General features: G+C 41.1%; 1 protein-coding gene and 3 non-coding genes across 4 annotated transcripts; all 4 read right to left on the reverse strand.

The window, feature by feature from the left end:
* Nucleotides 1–7686: 7686 nt before the first annotated feature.
* RPS12 (ribosomal protein S12) lies at nucleotides 7687–10691 on the reverse strand. The gene is made up of 6 exons (XM_010357886.2): nucleotides 10590–10691; nucleotides 10423–10473; nucleotides 10116–10232; nucleotides 8690–8792; nucleotides 8193–8294; nucleotides 7687–7771 (listed from the first exon to the last, which is right to left on the reverse strand). The coding sequence occupies exons 2-6, from the start codon at nucleotides 10434–10436 to the stop codon at nucleotides 7709–7711; spliced, it is 399 nt and encodes a 132-aa protein (XP_010356188.1). The 5' UTR covers nucleotides 10437–10473; nucleotides 10590–10691; the 3' UTR covers nucleotides 7687–7708.
* On the reverse strand, nucleotides 7905–8035 carry LOC115897184. The gene has a single exon (XR_004057113.1). It is a non-coding gene; the product is annotated as a small nucleolar RNA SNORA33 (small nucleolar RNA).
* LOC115897191 lies at nucleotides 8379–8454 on the reverse strand. Its single transcript, XR_004057120.1, has one exon. It is a non-coding gene; the product is annotated as a small nucleolar RNA SNORD100 (small nucleolar RNA).
* On the reverse strand, nucleotides 9826–9898 carry LOC115897166. The gene has a single exon (XR_004057095.1). It is a non-coding gene; the product is annotated as a small nucleolar RNA SNORD101 (small nucleolar RNA).
* Nucleotides 10692–20818: the final 10127 nt, after the last annotated feature.

Genomic DNA, 20818 nt, shown 5'->3' on the forward strand with positions numbered 1-20818 from the left:
TTTGTATTTTTAGTAGAGACAGGGTTTAATCATGCTGGCCAGGCTGGTCTTGAACTCCTAACCTCAGGTGATCTGCCCACTGCCTCAGCCTCCCAGTGCTGGGATTACAGGCATGAGCCACTACACGCAGCCTAATACTTCTGCTTTTAAAGTATTACCCCCATTTGCTGCAAATAAACTTTGAACATGGACTTTAAAATTGTCTCGTACTGGGATGTATTGGATTCATTGGCCAGGCAGGTTTCTGGATCATAAAAGGTCGTGTTGTTGCCCATTGCTACAACAGGAGAAACACCTTAGCAGTTTTACTGCAATATAGAAGTTTATTTGAAGACCAGTTCACTTCTTACCTGTTCTATTTTTACTGCAACCCAACACAATAGTGTCAAACCAAAGTGACTGTTAAACTTCATCTGTCCTGTATTCTATACTGAGCACTTCTAGAAGGCAGCAGTGCAACCCAAAATACTTTGAATGATACTCACTTCACAAGACAACACAACAACAAAGGTAATATGACAACTTCGCCTTTTATGCCCTGATATGTTACTAAAAATATCTAACAGATTTATTGCGTATCATTTCCTCTTCACATACAACTCTGAATTCTGCTTTTGCACTTTAGCATCGTTCACATTATGTTATCATTTTCATTATTTTGGAGTAAAATTTTCTAGAGTCTTCACATGATAGAAATTTGGAATATAATATTTTGAAATTGGATAATTTTATTTCAAAATGCAGCTTGTGAGGAAATGTAGAAAAGGTTTTAATTTATTCTTAAATTATATGTGTATTTCCTCCTGAAAGAGTGGCATAACTGCATCATGTTATGATCCACGTGGGGCTAAGTACCTCCTACAAGACACAACATGTACCCATTTAGCAAAACATCTGCTGACTCCCAGAATCCATCAAGTTTATCCAGCATCAAATCTACAAGAGAAGGCGGGCTTTTTAATTTGTAGCATTTTGTATGCTAATATTTTATTTTCCCCTTATGCATCTCATATTTATTTATTTTTTTATGTGCATTTTGCTTCTTTTCACCTGGGGGCAGCACTGTGAAATATCACAGACCTTTGACTCAGTATTTCTCTAACGAGCCAACGAGGTACAAACAGGATTTTTATGTCCATTTGTAAATTTTAGTTGGGGGTAGTTGAGAGAAGGAAAAATAAAAAGAAAAATACTACATTTGTATAAGGTTTAATTCACATCACTCGTATAATTCTGTGCTGTTGGCATATGTCTCAATAAATAAGCTTCAAAAAGAAATTATTGCAATGTAAAAATATTTTCCCTGAATTTACATGCTTTTTACTGTTCCCAGGTCTCACAATGGCTTTTAAACTTATTTTCTCAGCTTCTTCGAGCCATGTACTCCATATTGTGATAGGGTATGTTTCTATGCCCTGCTCCCTAGAGTGGAGCTGGAGAGAAAGGAAGTTGAGACAGCTTGGCTCCACACTCGACTTAAAGCAGCCCAACCTGAGAGACTTACTTTCGTTGCCAGAGGAAAAGGAACCTTAAAAAATAGAGGGTGTGGCCGGGCGCGGTGGCTCAAGCCTGTAATCCCAGCACTTTGGGAGGCCGAGACGGGCGGATCACGAGGTCAGGCGATCGAGACCATCCTGGCTAACACAGTGAAACCCTCGTCTCTACTAAAAAAAAATACAAAAAACTAGCCCGGTGAGGTGGTGGGCACCTGTAGTCCCAGCTACTCGGGAGGCTGAGGCAGGAGAATGGCGTGAACCCAGGAGGCGGAGCTTGCAGTGAGCTGAGATCCAGCCACTACACTCCAGCCTGGGCAACAGAGCGAGACTCCATCTCCAAAAAAAAAAAAAACAAACAACAAAAAAAAGCTGCTGTTTATGGCATTACATGCTATTTTCTTATAGTCTCATATATATGTGTATATATATGTGCGTGTGTATATATATCTAGGTAGTACCATTCAGGAAATAGGCATGGGCAAGGACTTCATGTCTAAAACACCAAAAGCAACGGCAGCAAAAGCCAAAATTGACAAATGGGATCTAATTAAACTAAAGAGCTTTTGCACAGCAAAAGAAACTACCATCAGAGTGAACAGGCAACCTACAGAATGGGAGAAAATTTTTGCAATCTACTCATCTGACAAAGGGCTAATATCCAGAATCTACAAAGAACTCAAACAAATTTACAAGAAAAAAACAAACAACCCCATCAAAAAGTGGGCAAAGGATATGAACAGACATTTCTCAAAAGAAGACATTCATACAGCCAACAGACACATGAAAAAATGCTCATCATCACTCGCCATCAGAGAAATGCAAATCAAAACCACAATGAGATACCATCTCACACCAGTTAGAATGGCAATCATAAAAAAGTCAGGAAACAACAGGTGCTGGAGAGGATGTGGAGAAATAGGAACACTTTTACACTGTTGGTGGGATTGTAAACTAGTTCAACCATTATGGAAAACAGTATGGCAATTCCTCAAGGATCTAGAACTAGATGTACCATATGACCCAGCCATCCCAATACTGGGTATATACCCAAAGGATTATAAATTATTCTACTACAAAGACACATGCACATGTATGTTTATTGCAGCACTATTCACAATAGCAAAGACTTGGAATCAACCCAAATGTCCATCTGTGACAGACTGGATTAAGAAAATGTGGCACATATACACCATGGAATACTATGCAGCCATAAAAAAGGATGAGTTTGTGTCCTTTGTAGGGACATGGATGCAGCTGGAAACCATCATTCTTAGCAAACTATCACAAGAACAGAACACCAAACACCGCATGTTCTCACTCATAGGTGGGAACTGAACAATGACATCATTTGGACTCGGGAAGGGGAACATCACACACCGGGGCCTATCATGGGGAGGGGGGAGGGGTTGCATTGGGAGTTATATCTGATATAAATGATGAATTGATGGGTGCTGACGAGTTGATGGGTGCAGCACACCAACATGGCACAAGTATACATATGTAACAAACCTGCACGTTATGCACATGTACCGTAGAACTTAAAGTATAATAATAATAAAAAAAAGAAAATGCCAATGTCCTTTAGTATTTAAAAAGTTTAAATGTAAATGATCTAAGAGCAAGGCTAATTTGGTATTATTATTGTTATTGGAAGCTTTTATTAAACTCAATCCAAATGATGGGTAACAATTTGTAAAAAGCAAATCAATGCAACCAGATATAGTAAACTAAGCTCAACAATATCCTATAATCTCTATTCCTACAAATAGAATTCTCAAAATCTTCAGAGAATGGGATAAGAATCTTTTCCTAGGGTGAACCTGCTATAGTCCCTGCTTCTTACCTTGTCTTCCTGTTTTTCACTGACCTGTCCCTCAGCTGGCATCAGTTTCTTGCTGCCCTCTGTTGGCTAGGCATGAATTCATTCATTTTAAGCAGTTCTGTTTTTACAACTGAAAGTATAGACAAGTATAAATTCACTTGATTCACAAAACATAAATTTTTTAAAAATTATACTAAAGCCGGGTGTGGTGGCTCACGCCTGTAATCCCAGCACTTTGGGAGGCAGAGGTGGGCAGATCACAAGGTCAGGAGATCAAGACCATACTGGATAACATGGTGAAACCCCATCTCTACTAAAAAAGACAAAAAAATACAAAAAAATTAGCCGGGCGTGGTGGCAGGCGCCTGTAGTACCAGCTACTCCGGAGGCTGAGGCAGGAGAAAGGTGTGAACCCGGGAGGCGGAGCTGGCAGTGAGCCGAGATGGTGCCACTGCACTCCAGCCTGGGTGACAGAGCGAAACTCCATCTCCAAAAATAAAAAAAAAAAAAGATTATTATATTAATGGCACTCAAATTAACCCCCAAGAATGTACTGTATCATTATTTCATTTCTTTAATTTACAATGTTTTCTTGGCACTTGACCTTCTTTCTCAGTGCCCACTTGGGTTTCTTCCAAGTAAACTTTCCTTTAAAAAATAAAAATAAATAAAAATAAATATTTTACTTCAAAAGCAATACATGTCGATTAGACGAAAAAGAAAACAAGCAAATGAAAAACTTTCCTAGAAACATTAACACCTTGATGTATATCCTTCCAACCTGTCTTCTCTGCCAGCCTGTACCTTTATATTCTTTTATTTTTATTTTTTTTATTTTTTTGAGACTGAGTCTCGCTCTGTTGCCCCAGGCTGGAGTGCAGTGATGCTATCTTGGCTCACTGCAACCTCTGCCTCCTGGGTTCAAGAGATTCTCCCACCTCAGCCTCCCGAGTAGCTGGGATTACAGGCGCCTGCCACCGTGCCTGGCTAATTTTTGTATTTTTGGTAGAGACAGGGTGTCACCATGTTGGCCAGGCTGGTCTCGAACTCCTGACCTCAGGTGATCTGCACCCACCTTGGCCTCCCAAAGTGTTAGGATTGCAGGCGTGAGCCACCGCACTCTGCCCCTTTATATTCTATGTTATTTTAGTATTTTTTTTTTAAGAAAATGCTATCCTATTGTACGTTTAACTACTTTTCAAAAAATGAATATTAACAAATGCCCTTCCATACTGTCCATTTTGGTGGCATCCTAATATCCCACTATGTAAACATACATTTTATTCAATTATCCTCCATTATCAACACAAAGTATTGTAGCTCTGTGATGAAAATACGTATAGCTATGCCTATTCTTTTATTTGAAATTGGCCTAATAAATGTTTTCTAAACTAAAGCATTCTGAATTGATGCTTTACAATTTTTTCTCTCCCTGGCTGGGCACAGTGGCTCACACCTGTAATCCCAGCACTTTGGGAGGCCGAGGAAGGCAGATCACGAGGTCAGGAGTTTGAGACCAGCCTGGCCAATATGGAGAAATCCCGTCTCTACTAAAAATACAAAAATTAGCCGGGCAGGGTGGCGCGCGCCTCTAGTCCCAGTTACTCGGGAAGCTGAAGCAGAAGAATCACTTGAACCCGGGAGGCAGAGGCTATAGTGAGCCGAGATTGTGCCACTGCACTCCAACCTGGGCAACAGAGCAAGACTCCATCTTAAAAAAACAAAAAACAAAATAAACAAAAACAAAATATGTTTTCTTTCCCTTTATCATCAAAAAGTGAAAGGCAAATAGAACCTCATTGATTGGTAGGGCCTCAGGAGGATCACCAGGGTCTCTATCTTCACAATCTTTGCCGTTCATTTTGCTTAATTCATATTTTAAAAAACAAACTCAAACGAGATAGAAAAACACAGCAAAAAGGCACTTCCGTCTCTTCTCTGGCACATTTCCTTCCAAAAACTAAGGTACTGTGGAAGCCAAATTAACAGTGTGGTGATGAAGACCATCACTGAACATTTAGCCGGGGGAAAAAAAAAAGAAGAAGAAAGGAAGAAGAAAGAGGAGGGGGTGGAAAAGGGGTTCAAAAATACTCTGTAGGAATGTTTCACCAAGTAGGGAAGAGCTTAGAAAACTGCCCATCAACATAGAGGAAGAATCCTTAGAAGATTCATCCTCCACCCTGATTTGTAAGCCTTCCCAAGCAAAAGCCAGATTTGAATACAATTTATCAATAGACTAAGATTACAATCTGTAAACTCTGGGATAAAAGCTGGCTGAAACATCTCACTTATGATAAAGCAATTTGAATTGAGATGTACTGTTATATTTGAAGTGTCAAACCATGTTTTCAAAAAAGAACTCATGATTTATTTTTGCCTGGGATCGGCTTGGTCCCAATCCTTCTGAACATTCTGCTGTGTCAATACTTCTATATCCCAAGCCACCAACAGTGAGTCAGACTGGTGCCCTGAGTGAGTCTTGTGGCCTCTCCCCAGATCACCTCCTTAACCAGGCCATCTCTTTTACTCTTGCTGGGACTTACTGCTGAAGTTGTTCTAGCACATGGATTGACCTTTCTGAAAATGCCTGGCTTGGGAAGACAATGCTGTCCCCTTCTCTACCATCAGCCTGTCCCATCCTTGTCCTGAAGTGGTGATGGCTGTGACCTTATTCCCTGACTAGTCTCTTCCTTCTCAGTGGCTCTCAGGAGTACTTGTGCTTAACATAGTCCTTGAGCACAACTCTTTAAATAACGAACTCATTTAAAACAAAGAAATTCAACTTTGGGAGGCCGAGACAACACCTGAGATCAGGAGTTACAGACTAGCCTGGCTAACATAGTGAAACCCTGTCTCTACTAAAAATACAAAAATTAGCTGGGCATGGTGGCATGCACCTGTAATCCCAGCTACTCTGGAGGCAGAGGTTGCAATGAGCCAAGATTGCGCCACTGCACTCCAGCCTGGGTGACATAGGGAGACTCCGTTTCAAGAAAAACAAAACAAAACCTTGGGATTAACATTCCTTCTGACTTTAGTGTTTTGCAGCTGAGGTGACAGTGGACATGGAAATACAACAACAAATAATCTGAGCCCGGACAATGTGGTGAAACCCCATCTCTACCAAAAAAACCACACATGTAAAACACTTCACCTGCTTTCCATTCCAATTGAACATATGTTAACAGCCCTAACAGTGCCATATATGCAACAGGCACTCAAAAATGTCAACAAAGATTGGTGATACATGGAAACTAGAATTCAAAGTGGACTTTTCTCAGAAAAGCCAGAGTACATAAAGTTGACAATTTCAATATTAACACATATTTCCTGGTTACTCGCACTTCAGAGAAAGTCTCGTAGCTCCTTGCTTTCCATGAGGCCACTCAATGTCACCACCATGCTAAGGTCAACCAGCTTAGCTGTAACTACCAAACCAACCAGTATGGGAGACCCTACTCTGATTCCCAATTAAGGCCTTCAGCCTGTTAATGTGTAAGATTCAAAGAAAAACGTTGGTATAAAGTTCTCAAAACCAAGATTGAGAAAGTACATGGCCTCACATTCTTTTAACAGTACATTTATCCAAGTCTGAAATACACCGAACACCAGCCATGGCTTCTTTCACTGTGGAGATTCCTAGGGACTGGGGTGCATTCAAGCCCCTCTCACTACTGCACAAAAGAAGCCAGGCATGGTGGCTCATACTTGTAATCCCAGCACTTTGGGAGGCCAAAACTGGTGGATCACCTGCGGTTCGAGATCATCCTGGCCAGTATGGTGAAACCCCATCTCTACTAAAAAATACAAAAAATTGCCAGGCATCTACAGTCCCAACTGCTTGGGAGACTGAGGCACGAGAATCACTTGAACCCAGAAGAGGTTGCAGTGAGCCAAGATTGCACCACTGCACTCCAGCCTGGGCACCAAGAATGAAACTCCATCTCAAAAAGTCAAAGGAATGTCCACAACCATTCCTGGACATCACAGATATGTCCTACAGGCAAGATCTGATCCTGGTCCAACTGTGTACTTTCTACTAACCTGCCCAGTATGTCTACTCATTGTCCTTTCATAGACTTTAATCTATTAAAAACACACAGCCTCTCTCCAGATTCTAGGCTAGTCTAGGGAGGGATAAATGCCCATAGCTAAGTAACCCTGGCCATCACCAATACTGCATGGCAGACCTTTCTTTGCTAGGGCTGTCCAGGTTTGAATCGCCCCACGATGCAGTCATTGGTTGGGGAGAAGACTTTGCGAGCACATTTCCAGTTCATCTGTAGTAATCACTTTGCAAAGATTACATTTTACTTGCTAACGGGGACCTTATTTTACTGCCCCAAATAAAAAGCCAGACATGAAGAATGTGAGCCAAAGATTTATTTATTCATTTCTTGCATTTGAAGTACTCTTCGATAACATCCTTGGCCTGAGACTCCTTTCCATAGTCCTTAAAAAAAAAAAAAAAATCACATGCCATTTCTTGTTAACATTTAGGAATTTCACCAAGTTATTATCATCAACTACAGTGGAGCTTCAACAATTAGCTATGTCTTATAAAAATGTTTCTCATCACTAAGATTTGTTATAGCCACTTTCAGGGACCTTAACGACTTCAATGTCCTTAAGGCTCGTAACATGGCTTTACTATTGCCAGTTTTTAAAGTATGTCTGCACAAACACAATCAGGTAAAGCAGATTCATTGGCTGGCTTGTAAATTACAGCTTTTATTTTTTTTCCTGAAATGCAGAAAATGCTTTAAACCTGTTCAATCAGTTTTTTCCTTTTTTAAGATCCTCAACTTAATTTCAATACAAGGTGTTATGATTACCCAGCACAACCTTCATCCCTAAAATAAATGGTGACTTACCTTAACTACTACACAACTGCAACCAACCACTTTACGGGGTTTCCCCTCTCTGTCAATTTTACAGAGGCCTACCCATTCTCCTAGTTTCTTGTTGTCATCAACCTATTGGGAGAAAATTAAACAAAAAAAAATAAATCACATTAACAGACATTAACACTACCAAAAATAAATTCAACCCAAAAGGTGGCCGTAGTCAGAAGGGTGACATGGCAGTTTCCTCACGGCAGTTCAGTAGAGGGAGCCAGTTGTCATCATGTACAGCACAAAGATCACCTACAAGCCTACTAATCTTTGTCGTATACCAACGTCAAAATTAGCATTCAATTCTGCAGGTATAAAATGCTTCTACCTACAATCATCTTTAAAATGGCCGACAATATCAGGTGCGCGTAATGTTTACACCTGCACAAAATGAAGAGCTTGAGACTTCACAAAATGTACCCTGGTATACAAGCATCACTGAACATTAGTCCCAACACAATCCTTAGCAGCCTTACCTTAATTAAGTTGATCTGGTGTTCAGCACAAAGGGCCTCCACCAACTTGACATACATAGGCTCATCACAGTTGGATGCAAGCACACAAAGATGGGCTTGGCGCCTGAAATTCAAATTACAATGAAAATAAAGCTAAAACTCAGATCCAAATCCATCATTCTTGTATTTTAGGAGAGTTATCTTTGCACTAACACTTGCAAAACATAAGCAGCAAATCTATTCAACACATAAATGTGTACAAAATTGCCTGAGTCTGAAGAACCTGCTAGGGAGCATATACATCTTCAATTAACCTACAACTGGTCTTCAGTAAAACCTCCTTCCCTGACACACTGAATTGGTATAAAGGCATTTTTAAAACTTGTGGCCAAATCCCAACCATAATGGCTTTCTTGTAAGCCAGCTTCACGTATCTTAAGAAACATGTGAAAGGCCGGGCGCCGAGGCTCACTTCCATAATCTCAGCACTTTGGGAACACAAGGGGGGCAGATCACCTGAGGTCAGGAGTTCCAGACCAGCCAGAGACCAACATGGCGAAACCCCATTTCTACTGAAAGTACAAAAACCAGCTGGGCATGGTGGCGTGTGCCTGTAATTCCAATAATTGCTTCAACCTGGTAGGTAGAGGTTGCAATAAGATCGCGCCACTGCACTCCAGCCTGGGCCACAGAGCGAGACTCTGTCTCAAAAAAAAGAAAAAAAGCTGTGGCATTAATGGAACAGTTATGAAATGCCTTGCAATACTGCCGAAGTAGAAATACAGAAAATTCATATTAGAACCTACTAAAGACATTAAACAATAATGCCGTTTCCGTCGGATTCAACTGGCTAGATAACACCAAAACGAACTGAACTTGTCCTGTAAAACGTTAAAACTGCATTTAAATTCAGCTCGAGTAGGTTGTCAACGCAACCACCATAAAAAACACATTACTCGATACATTCAAAATACATTAATCAATCTCCCAAATTCAAATAAATCACAGATACTCCTACACCTAGGACCAAATGCTTCTGAAACCTGAGTTTGAAATTCCATTAATGTAATGCTTGTTTTGCAAACTGCCAAACGTAATGTGGCTCTCCATCTCATCTCTCCGCCTAAGTATAAAACTGACTAGCCCCACATCTACAGGTTTGTCAGACTCTTACATTTCACTCATAAAAGGAGTGAAGGGGTATCCGACAATTTAAGTCATCATTCAAACACTGTAGTTTTGAGTGCTTATCCCCATTCCAACAGCAACCCACACATTTTAAGTGGGCTTTATAGATCTAAGTTCTGATACCTTTTCCTAGGTTTCCTGTAGGACGGATGCCATTCAGAACTTTTGTGCTAACACCATGAACTCCACGCCTTCTTCCCTTGGGTGGCAGTTTTGTTCCGGTTGCAAGAACCCACAGTATTGAGACTGATACACGTACTTGTCTAATGCTTTGGCAGCTTCGCGAATTCCACGTGCTAGGCCATCGTGGATGAGGGCGGTCTTCAGCACCTCTTGTAAAGCAGTATTAACGTCCATTACACCTCCAGCAGCAATGCTGAAACACGACACATCAGAACCATCAATTAAAATCCTCACACCACATAAGGACTTGCACTCAGAAAAGGCCTAAGCGTACAAGAGACGCGCTTACGGCGACCCGTTTGACCCAGTCCTGCTCCGCCAGCTCTAGGCCCACGCCTCAGCCGAACCCCAACCCCAACTCCAAACCCGGCCCCAGGGCTCACCCTTCCTCGGCCATGGCGGTGGGTTACGGGTGAAGCCGAATCTTGAACGCACTGAAAAACAAAAGCATTGACCTGCTAAAGAACCAAATACTCGTAACCAATCCCTGTAAAAACACAACGAGCCACGAATCACAACCAACACACCCCTGCCACCTCGCTAAACTTACCCCAAGCCTCCGCCTCCGCGCGACTCCGCGGCGGCAGGGAAAGAGGCCTCATCAGCCCGCATGACGGTATTTAAGGGTTTTTCAGGCCCCCTGTGCGCATGTGCACTCCCACCCTCGAAAGAGGTGGCTCCCGCGGTGCCGGGCCTGGGGACTTTCTGTTTCCGGATTTAGGCGGTTCTGAGGCAAGAGTACTGCGAGTTTTCTGTCTCTGCCAGGCCAGTCCTTGGCGAGTGCAACAGGCACTACCTGGGCAGCTTCGCATTGTCCTTCTTTGAGGGGGCGTGGCCCACCGAGGCCCAGGGAACTCATTCTACGGAGCGCGACAGGAGACAAACAAGTTGGTCCGCGTCGTCTTTAAGGCAGCTGGAGCCTTGTATCCAGCCGAGCGCCAGTTTTAACCCTTTCCACACCACGTTCTACTTTCCCCTCTCTTCCACAAGACCCAGTCTTCCCAGGCAGCGCATTTTGTTCCTTCGCTCCTAAGTCACCCTGAGAGACCCCCATGATTGTGTCGTTGTGGGTGTGATCCTCATCTTTGTCTTCATGAAACGAGAGCCAACACGCTTTCACTATTCCAGGCTGGAGTGCAATGGCGCGATCTCGGCTCACTGCAGCCTCCGGCTCCCAGTTTCAAGCGATTCTTCTGCCTCAGCCTCCCGAGTAGCCAGGATTACAGGCGCCTGCCACCACGCCTGGCTAATTTTTTGTATTTTTAGTAAAGACGGATTTCGCCATGTCGGCCAGGCTGGTCTCGAACTCCTGACCTCAGGTGATCCTCCCGCCTCGGCCTCCCAAAGTGCTGGGATTACAGGCGTGAGCCACTGCCCCCGGCTGCTTTCACTATTTCTAAGCACTTTCCCTGCGGTGTGTTGGTAAAGGGAGACCCTGCAGCCAGGGGGTCAATTCTAGTTTCTAAATATAGGGGGAGTCTTCTGAACGAAGTTTGTTCTGCTTTGTTTGGTTTTTAAGCATGGATTGTGCTCCGAATACACAGTCCTGCGCAAATCAGAATTCCTCAGGTGCATTTTCAACACCTACAGTGTATCTGACGCAGGGCCAGGACTATAGACATGAAATATCCAGTCTTTGAGGAATCCATTTTCTTACGGGAAGCAACATTTTAAATTTGGAAGTGATTGACCATTCCCCAATCCCCACTTCCAAAGCAAACGCACGAAACACTACTGAATATGATCAATACTGCCTTTGTGTTTAATTTCCTCTCCTGAGTAGTCAGCCGCCAATCCAGTGAGCAATTATTAGGCGCTTGGCACGTGCCAGCGCTGTGAATCCAGTGAACAGATACTGTTAGACTGGTGAGTGCAGCGAAAAAAACAAAACTGGATAACGCGGTAAGAGCGCCAGGGAGTTCACCAGAACAGAGACCTGCTGTAATGTTAATAAACTGAGAGTTCAGTTTTAGGTTTTCCGCTGGTTTCAGTTTCATTTTTAAAGCGTTCAAGCTGCTTCTCTGTCAGTAACTCATGCAAATGTTTACTGAGCTTTTGATTAAAAAAAAGAAAACGCGGAATTTATAAAGATAAGGATTCATTCCTGCTGCCCTGGTTTGTTTGTGGTGGGATTAAGATTTGAGACAAAGATCAGAATACCTCAGGGCCACAGAGGAGATAAAAGTGACAGGGGGTTAGGGAGTGGCGGATGGTGTGGAAAGGTAAGAAGAGGACCTCAGGCTTCTGGCAGCAAAACAAAAACTAAGGGATTCCAAATCGGCGAGCATGGAAGGAGAGGACAGGGTATTCTAAATGGATGAAAGTATAGGGGCAAAGGCATGAAGGCCTTCTTGCCTTTTTTGGAGGTTATAGTTAACACGTTTGTATTTTTTAAGGAGAATGTGGCAAATGATCTTTCAGCATATTTCTCATTATCTAAAGATAGTAAAGTTAATATGCTAAGCATATTAGATTCCTTCCCCAAAAAAGTTTTTAAGGAAGAAGCAGGGAATTTGGGAAACCTAAGTGTGAAAACAATCACTGGCAAACAGCGTATTTATGTGGGGGAAATGATCAAGTGCCTTGTTAGCTAAGGCAGTTGTTCCCAGTTCCAACCAACTCAGACTTGGTCTCTATCTTTTAGCAGCTGCTAATCTGTTCTGTTGACTCAGACATGGTGGATCTCTGCTTTAATATTTCACTGCACCAAATGTCCTTTCACACAAACCTCCCTCCTTAGACCTGGAGCTACATTTTTTTTTAAGTCCTACTTATAAAACCAGCTCTAACCCCCAAAATGAAGTCAAAGGGCACACTGGTGATACAGGGGTTCTTTAATATAGATTTTCCTAGTTCACTTGTGTTTTTTTTTTTTTGAGATGGAGTTTTGTTCTTGTCACCCAGGCTGGAGTGCAGTGGCGGGATCTTGGCTCACTGCAACCTCTGACTCCCGGGTTCAAGTGATTCTCCAGCCTCAGCCTCCCGAGTAGCTGGAATTACAGGCACCCACTGCTATGCCTGGCTAAATTTTGTATTTTTAGTACAAACGGGGGTTTCACCATGTTGGCCGGGCTAGTCTTGAACTCCTGACCTTGGTTGATCCGCCCACCTTGGCCTTCCAAAGTGTGGGGATTACAGGTGTGAGTCACTGCGCCCAACCTCCTAGTTGACATTTTTAAGGTTACCTCCTCTCAATTTCTGAGACTGATAAAGGTGGGAGACTACATAGAGGTTAGTGACTGGTCACTCTTATACCAGCAGAGTATAACACATCATGTGCACAAATATGAATCTGACACACATATGAAAAGTAAATGTATTCTAAAGTTTGTTTTAGGAACAATACTGATAGTAAGAGGTAACTTGTTTCACTTTTTCTGTATGCCAGGTAAGGTGCTAAATTCTTTTCAGGCATTTTTCCCCTTTATTGTTATAGAGACTGTATCTGGTAGTGATGGTATTAGCCCACTTTAACAGGTCAGGAAGCCAAGGTTTAGGTAGTTGTCCAAGATCACACAGCTAATAAATGTGGAAGCTGGTATTTAAGCTCCGTGGACTTCAAAGCCTGTGCTCCTAACCCTTCAGTCATTTGATTGATTGCCAGAATGTGGAAAGGAGATTGCTGAGAATTCAAGAATTACTCTTTACATCTCTGGTTTGGCAATAGTAAAATTGGTTCAATCCCGCTGTGCTAAAAACTATATAGATGGAGGAAGGGAATATTGCTGTCAGGCAGAAAAATTTGCATTTGGATTTCTGAATTATCTAAGTGTAGATGTGTAGTTTACTAGGGCTGCCATAACAAAGTACCACAGGCCGGGCGCGGTGGCTCAAGCCTGTAATCCCAGCACTTTGGGAGGCCGAGACGGGCGGATCACGAGGTCAGGAGATCAAGACCATCCTGGCCAAAACGGTGAAACCCCGTCTCTACTAAAAAAATACAAAACCTAGCCAGGCGAGGTGGCGGGCACCTGTAGTCCCAGCTACTCAGGAGGCTGAGGCAGGAGAATGGCGTGAATCCAGGAGGCGGAGCTTGCAGTGAGCTGAGATCCGGCCACTGCACTCCAGCCTGGGCGACAGAGCGAGACTCCGTCTCAAAAAAAAAAAAAGTACCACAAACTGGGTGGCTTAACCAACAGAAATCTCTTATCTCATAGTCCTGAAGGCTGGAAGTCTGAAGTCAAGGTGTTGGGTGAGTTGGTTCCTTCTGAGAGTGTGAGGAAGAATCCATTTCACACCTCTTTCCTAGCTTCTGGAGGTTTGTTGGCAATCTTGGTGTTCCTTGACTTGTGTTAGCATAGCTCCAATCTTTGCATGATGTTCTTCCTGTGTGCATGTCTGAGTTTGCTTCCGAATGTTTCCTTTTTATAAGAATATCAGCCATATTGGATTAGGGGCCCACCTGCTCCAGTATGACCTCGTCTTAACTGATTACATCTCCAACAAACCTATTCCAAATCAGGTCTTATTCTGAAGTAGAAGGTGTTAGGATTTCAACATGTGAATTTTGAGGGAACACAGTTCAACTCATAACAGATGACAAAGAAGGAGGAGATATAGAATGATCAAATGAAAGAAAGCATTTTTGAAATGAACTGCAAAAAAACTTACTTGGAAGACCAGCGCTGGAGAGAAAAACCGGGCTGAGACATAATCATGATTTTATATCATGGAGTGGTCAGGAGGACCCAACTGTGCAGGGTTAAAATTCCAGCTTACTTTGTGACCTTCGGCAAGTTATTTTCTTTCCAAGCTAGTAAAATGGTGGTAATGCTATAATATTTCTGTGAGGATTAAATGAGATAGGCATTTAAAGTGTTTACCACTATGCCTGTAAAGTAATTTACCTTATAAAGAACTTAACATGAAAATACATGGAAAGGTTCTTAAATATTGCCTTTCTCCTGTCCTAAACCATCCAGCACTTAGTACAGTGAATTGCATATTGGAGGCTAAACAGATGTGTACTGAATGAATTCACTGAGTGAAATAAGATTAAAGAAACCTCTTGGGGCCGGGTGCTGTGGCTCAGCCTGTAATCCCAGCACTTTGGGAGGTTGAGGCGGGCGGGTCACAGGGTCAGGAGTTTGAGACCAGTCTGGCCAACATGGTGAAACCCCGTCTCTACTAAAAATACAAAAATTAGCTGGGTGTGGTGGTGGGCGCCTGTAATCCCAGCTACTCAGCAGGCTGAGGCAGGAGAATCGCTTGAACCCGGGAGGCAGAGGTTGCAGTGAGCCGAGATCACGCCATTGCACTCCAGCCTGGGCCACAGAGCAAAACTCTGTCTCAAAAAAAATAAACAAAATTTTAAAAAGCCTCTTGGGTAGATGTCATACTTAAAGGAAAGCCATGTTGAGGACTACCGTAATAAATTAGCATCTGTTGTGAGTTAGTCGGAAGCTTTGAGCATCCCAGGAAATCACTTTTAATTTGAAAACTTCAAGTGTCCCTACCTTTGGAGTAGGGAGTAGAAACTAAATACGATGGATGAGTGATAAGAAATAGGAGAAAAAATTAAAAAATACTATACTGCTGTAACTCAGGAACATATAGGCTTAACTCTCATTTATTATACCATGTAGTGTTAAACATACTGAAGAAAAATTAGTCATAGCTGAAGAAAGAGTTGAATAGAATCCCATTACATCAAAGGAAGAATTAAAGGAAAAAGAGAAGTAGCAAAGAGAGAAAAAAACCAGAAAATAAGAAAGCAGATGGATTAGCAAGAGTGGAATAGACCAATAAAGGCTGTCGGTAGTAGCTTGTAAAGTTAACATGTTTACTAAGTGAAAACAAGGTTGTAGGGGAGAATGGGGTTAGATGATTGTATAGCTAAGTATGAAGCCTGTGCCAATAGCTTATATTTTTGGAGGGTTTTGTGTAATTATCATCTAAGTTTTCACAAGTCTCAGTAAGAATGTATCTTCACCTGCTTTTTTTGTAGTTTTTATCTGGTGGTTTTTTTTTTTCTTTCTTTAGAGACAGGATCTTGCTATGTTGCACAGGCCAATCTTGAACTCCACCGTGCCCAAGCATCCACTTCTGTTTTTTTTTTTTTTTTTTTTGCTACCAGATGTTACCCAGAACTCTTGGGTACTGTAACACACTACAGGGCTGACTTAGAGTTCATGGAAACTAAACAAACATACTATGGAATATAATTAGAGATAATACTTTATAAGTATTATCCTGTGTAGCCGGGATTACAGGCGTCTGCCACCAAACCTGGCTGATTTTTATAAATAAACTAATTATAAACCAACTACAGATTTTTGTTTTGTTTTGTTTTGTTTTTTTTGAGATGGAGCCTCACTTTGTCATCCAGGCTGGAGTGTAGTGGCACGATCTTGGCTCACTGCAACTTCCGCCTCCCGGGTTCAAGCAATTCTCCTGCCTCAGACTCCCGGGTAGCTGGGATTACAGGCACATGCCACCACACCTGGGTAATTTTTGTATTTTTAGTAGAGATAGGGTTTCACCACGTTGGCCAGGCTGGTCTCAAACTCCTGACCTCAGGTGATCCACCCGAATCAGCCTCCCAAAGTGTTGGGATTACAGGCATGAGCCACCACACCTGGCCACTACACAGTAATTTATAAATGAAATAAAGAGTAGTGGCGGGTAGAGCAAAGCTTAAATTAACATTAAATTGATTCCCTTAGGATACAAAGAGAGCTTGTGTGGGTGAGACTCCAGCCCTCTCTGCCACTTTCTCTGCTGTTATCTGTGCAACATTTCTTTTGAAAATGGGTCCTGATGCTCTAAAATGTATTTGATGCCTGCACTTCTTATTAGGGAATCATTAGAATGAAGCCAGTACCACTCCTATCCTTATAACTGAAACTACATTAAAAAAAAAAAAAGTCGTATTTTTATAACTGGTTCTAACGCTACAAATGAATGTGAAGGGCAGACTGGTGATTCAAGGACTCGTTGATGTAGATTCTCTTCTCTACCATTTTCTGACTCTGTAGCCTTGGTCAAGAGACTTCTAATCTCTGGATCTCAGGTACTTCATCTGCAAAATGAAGTAGGCGATTATACAAGATACCCTTAAGCACTTTTTCGGTTTCAGTATTCTACATCATTATTTTCAAACAATTTTCACTGTTAGTAAATGTTGAACATCTATGCTGTCTGCTATATTAGTTTTCTGATTTCACTTGACTTTATCCACATGACTACGAGCTGTAGTTAATGCCTGCTTCCCTCCTATGTCTCCAACTTACAGATGATGTCTTTATTTGTAAATAACAGCTATTGCTTTTTAAATATTAGAACAAGTAAGCATGTTCATTGTAGAAGATTTGAATAATACTGTGTCAGTGATAATTCTTTGCAAGCAGCAGAATGAGCTGTGGCCAACATTTAAAAAATGAATTTGTTGGAAATGTACTGGATGGCTCAGAGAATAGAACAGTTTGTTTGAGCAGCCAGGTCTAGGGAATAGTAAGAATAGAACGGTTTGTTTGAGCAGTCAGGTCTAGGGAATGGTAGGAATGGAATAGTTTCAGGGGTCTTGGTTATAGGACCTCATCAAAAGTCTCTTCAGGTAGTGCTTTACAAAATGACTATCTATCTGAGGATTTTTCACCCAATCCATCACAGATGATTAGTTTAATAAAATACAACAAATATTAATTAGTAGGAGGTTCTGCAAGACTATCCTTCTTGGGGATAACTAATGTAACTCTGAAAATGTAACAAAATAAAAAATAACTACCTGAAGACACTGGAGAGTGACCAAAAGCAGACAGAATTTGGGGATAGATGTGGGGACCAACACTGAGAGGAAGGAATGACACTGGCTTATTTTCCATTTTTATGAGTGTTAGCATGAGGACACCCTTAGTCAGTGCTACATGGAACAACTAACAGTTGTAATGTAAACAGTTGTAAACAACTCAGTTGTAATGCCTTAAAAACCAGAGAACAGAGTTGTATTAGGGTTCTCTAGAAGGACAGAACTAATGGAATATATATATTTATATATATATAAACATATATAACATATATTATAATATTATATTTTATGTTATATATTATATTTTATGTTATATGTATATACATATATACATATGTATATATGTGTACATATATATGTATACATATATACGTATATATACATATATGTATACAACATATAACAAAATATAATGAATATGTTTTGTATATACATGTATATTTTTTGAGACAGAGTTTTGGTCTGTTGCCCAGATTGGAGTGCAATGGCATGATCTCAGCTACACTGCAACTTCTGCCTCCTGGGTTCAAGCGATTCTCCTGCTTCAGCGTCCTGGGTAGCTGGGATTACAGGCATGCGCCACCATGCCTGGCTAATTTTTATATTTTTAGTAGAGACGGGGTTTCACCATGTTGGCCAGGCTGCTCTCAAACTTCTGACCTCAGGTGATCCACCCACCTCAGCCTCCCAAAGTGCTGGGATTACAGGCATGAGCCACTGTACCCGAACCATATGTATAAGGGGAGTTTATTAAGTATTAACTCACACAATCACAATGTCCCACAATAGGCCATCTGCAGGCTGACGAGCAAGGAGAACCAGTCTGAGTTCCAAAACTGAAGAACTTGGAGTCCAATGTTCAAGGGCAGGAAGCATCCAGCATGGAAGAAAGATACAGGTTGAGAGGCTAGGCCAGTTTCTCTTTTCACATTTTCTACCTGCTTATATTCTAGCCAGACTGGCAGCTGATTAGATGATGCCCACCCACCCAGATTAATGGTGGGTCTGCCTTTCCCGGCCCACTGACTCAAATGTTAATCTCCTTTGGCAACACCCTCACAGACACACCCAGGATCAATACTTTGTATCCTTCAGTCCAATCAAGTTGACACCCAGTATTAACCATCACAAGAGTTTAGAATAACCATGGCACTGGAAATTGAAGAAAGTGGGGAAATCCTAGAAAGGAAAGAGCCAGAGAGGGGAAAACCAGAATTTTCCATGTATACTCTGCCTCAATCTCTGGCTGAACCCTGAACTACACATACATAGGGTAGCACGGTGGCTTATGCCTGTAATCCCAGCACTTTCGGAAGCTGAGCCAGGTGGATCATAAGGTCAGGAGTTCAACTTGGTTGAATTTGGTTGACCAAGTTGAACTCCTGACTAACTTGGTTAAACTCCATCTCTACTAAAAATACAATATTAGTTGGGCATGGTGGAGCATTCCTGTAATCTCAGCTACTCAGGAGGCTGAGACAGGAGAAGCACTTAAAACCTGGAAGGCAGAGGTTGCAGTGAGCTGAGGTCACGCCACTGCACTCCAGCCTGGGCAACAAGAGCGAGACTCCATCTCAAAGAAAAAAAAAGAGAGAGAGAGAGAAAGAAAGAAAATAATGTTCAAAACCTTCCCAAATTTGGTAAAACACATAAATTCAGATTCAAGAAGCTCAGTGAACCGCAAGAAGAATAAATACACACACGTATACACACCTAGGCATATCATAAGTGAGATATTAAAACTCAAAGATAAAATTACAGTAGCATTTAGGGGGAAAAAAGATGTATTACATACAGGAAACCAATAATACAAAATTCCACTAATTTCTCTCAAAAGATAGGAGCCAAATGATAACAGAATCACATCTTGAAAGGGCTGAAAGACAACTTTCTACACATATTTCTATATTCAATGAAAGGCCCTTCCAGAACAAAGACAAAATTATGACATTCAGAGCTAAACAAAAACTAACAGAGCTAATCACCAAAAGACTCATACTTGAAGAAATGTTACAGAAAGTTACTCGTGTTGAAGAAAAATGATACCAGATGGAAAATTTAGATGTTCCAGAAGGAATGAAGATCACTGAAAATGGTAAATATGTGAGTAAAGTTCAGAATATTTTTCTTTTTGATTAAACAGTACATATGGCTAAAGTAAAAATTATAATATTGCATGATGAACTTTGTGTCTTCATAGATATAATGCATATGACAACTAAGAATGAAGGATGAACGGAGAAGAGGTGGCTGCTGGGTAAGGCCATCTGTATGAGTCTTAACAATCTGCAAGGTTCTTACATTTTACATGAAGTGCTACAATATTAGCTCTAAGTGGACCAGGAGAGTTAAGAATGTGTGTATTGTAATCCCTAAGCAATGACTAAAAATAGTTGAATTATAGCTAAAATGATAACATATAAATTGCAATGGAATTTCAAAATCTTTTTTTCCCAAATAAGCCAAAATAAGGTTAAAAAAAAAGAAACAAACGAATAAAAAAAGATGGGAAGATATAAAACAAATAGTAAAATGGTAGACGTAAACCCAATCCCATCAATACTTACCTTATATGTAAGTAGACTATCTTCTCAAATTAATACATGTTAATACTGGAGGAGGGGAAGTTTTTGACTTGTTTTATGAGTGCAGAATTACTTACTACCAAAGCCTGACAAAAGAAAATAAAAAGAAATTACAGATCAACATTACTCATAAGCGTATACAAAAAAATCTTCAACAAAATATTAGCAAATTTATCCAGCAATATATAAAAAAGAGAATACATCTTGACCAAGCAAGATTTATCTCAAGAATGCAAGGTTAACATTAGACAATTGATCAGTGTAATTTATTATATTAACAGAATAAAGAAGAAAAGTCATGTACAATAGACGCAGAAGTACTATTTGATAAAATTTAACACAAATTCATTTTAAAATTTCTCAACACATTAGGAATAGAAGGTAGCATCCTTAATCTTCTGAAAGGCACATGTGAAAAATCTACAGCTAACTTCATACTTTATAGTG

This window comes from Rhinopithecus roxellana, chromosome 4, assembly GCF_007565055.1.
Source record: "Rhinopithecus roxellana isolate Shanxi Qingling chromosome 4, ASM756505v1, whole genome shotgun sequence".
NCBI classification, from domain to species: Eukaryota; Metazoa; Chordata; class Mammalia; order Primates; family Cercopithecidae; genus Rhinopithecus; species Rhinopithecus roxellana.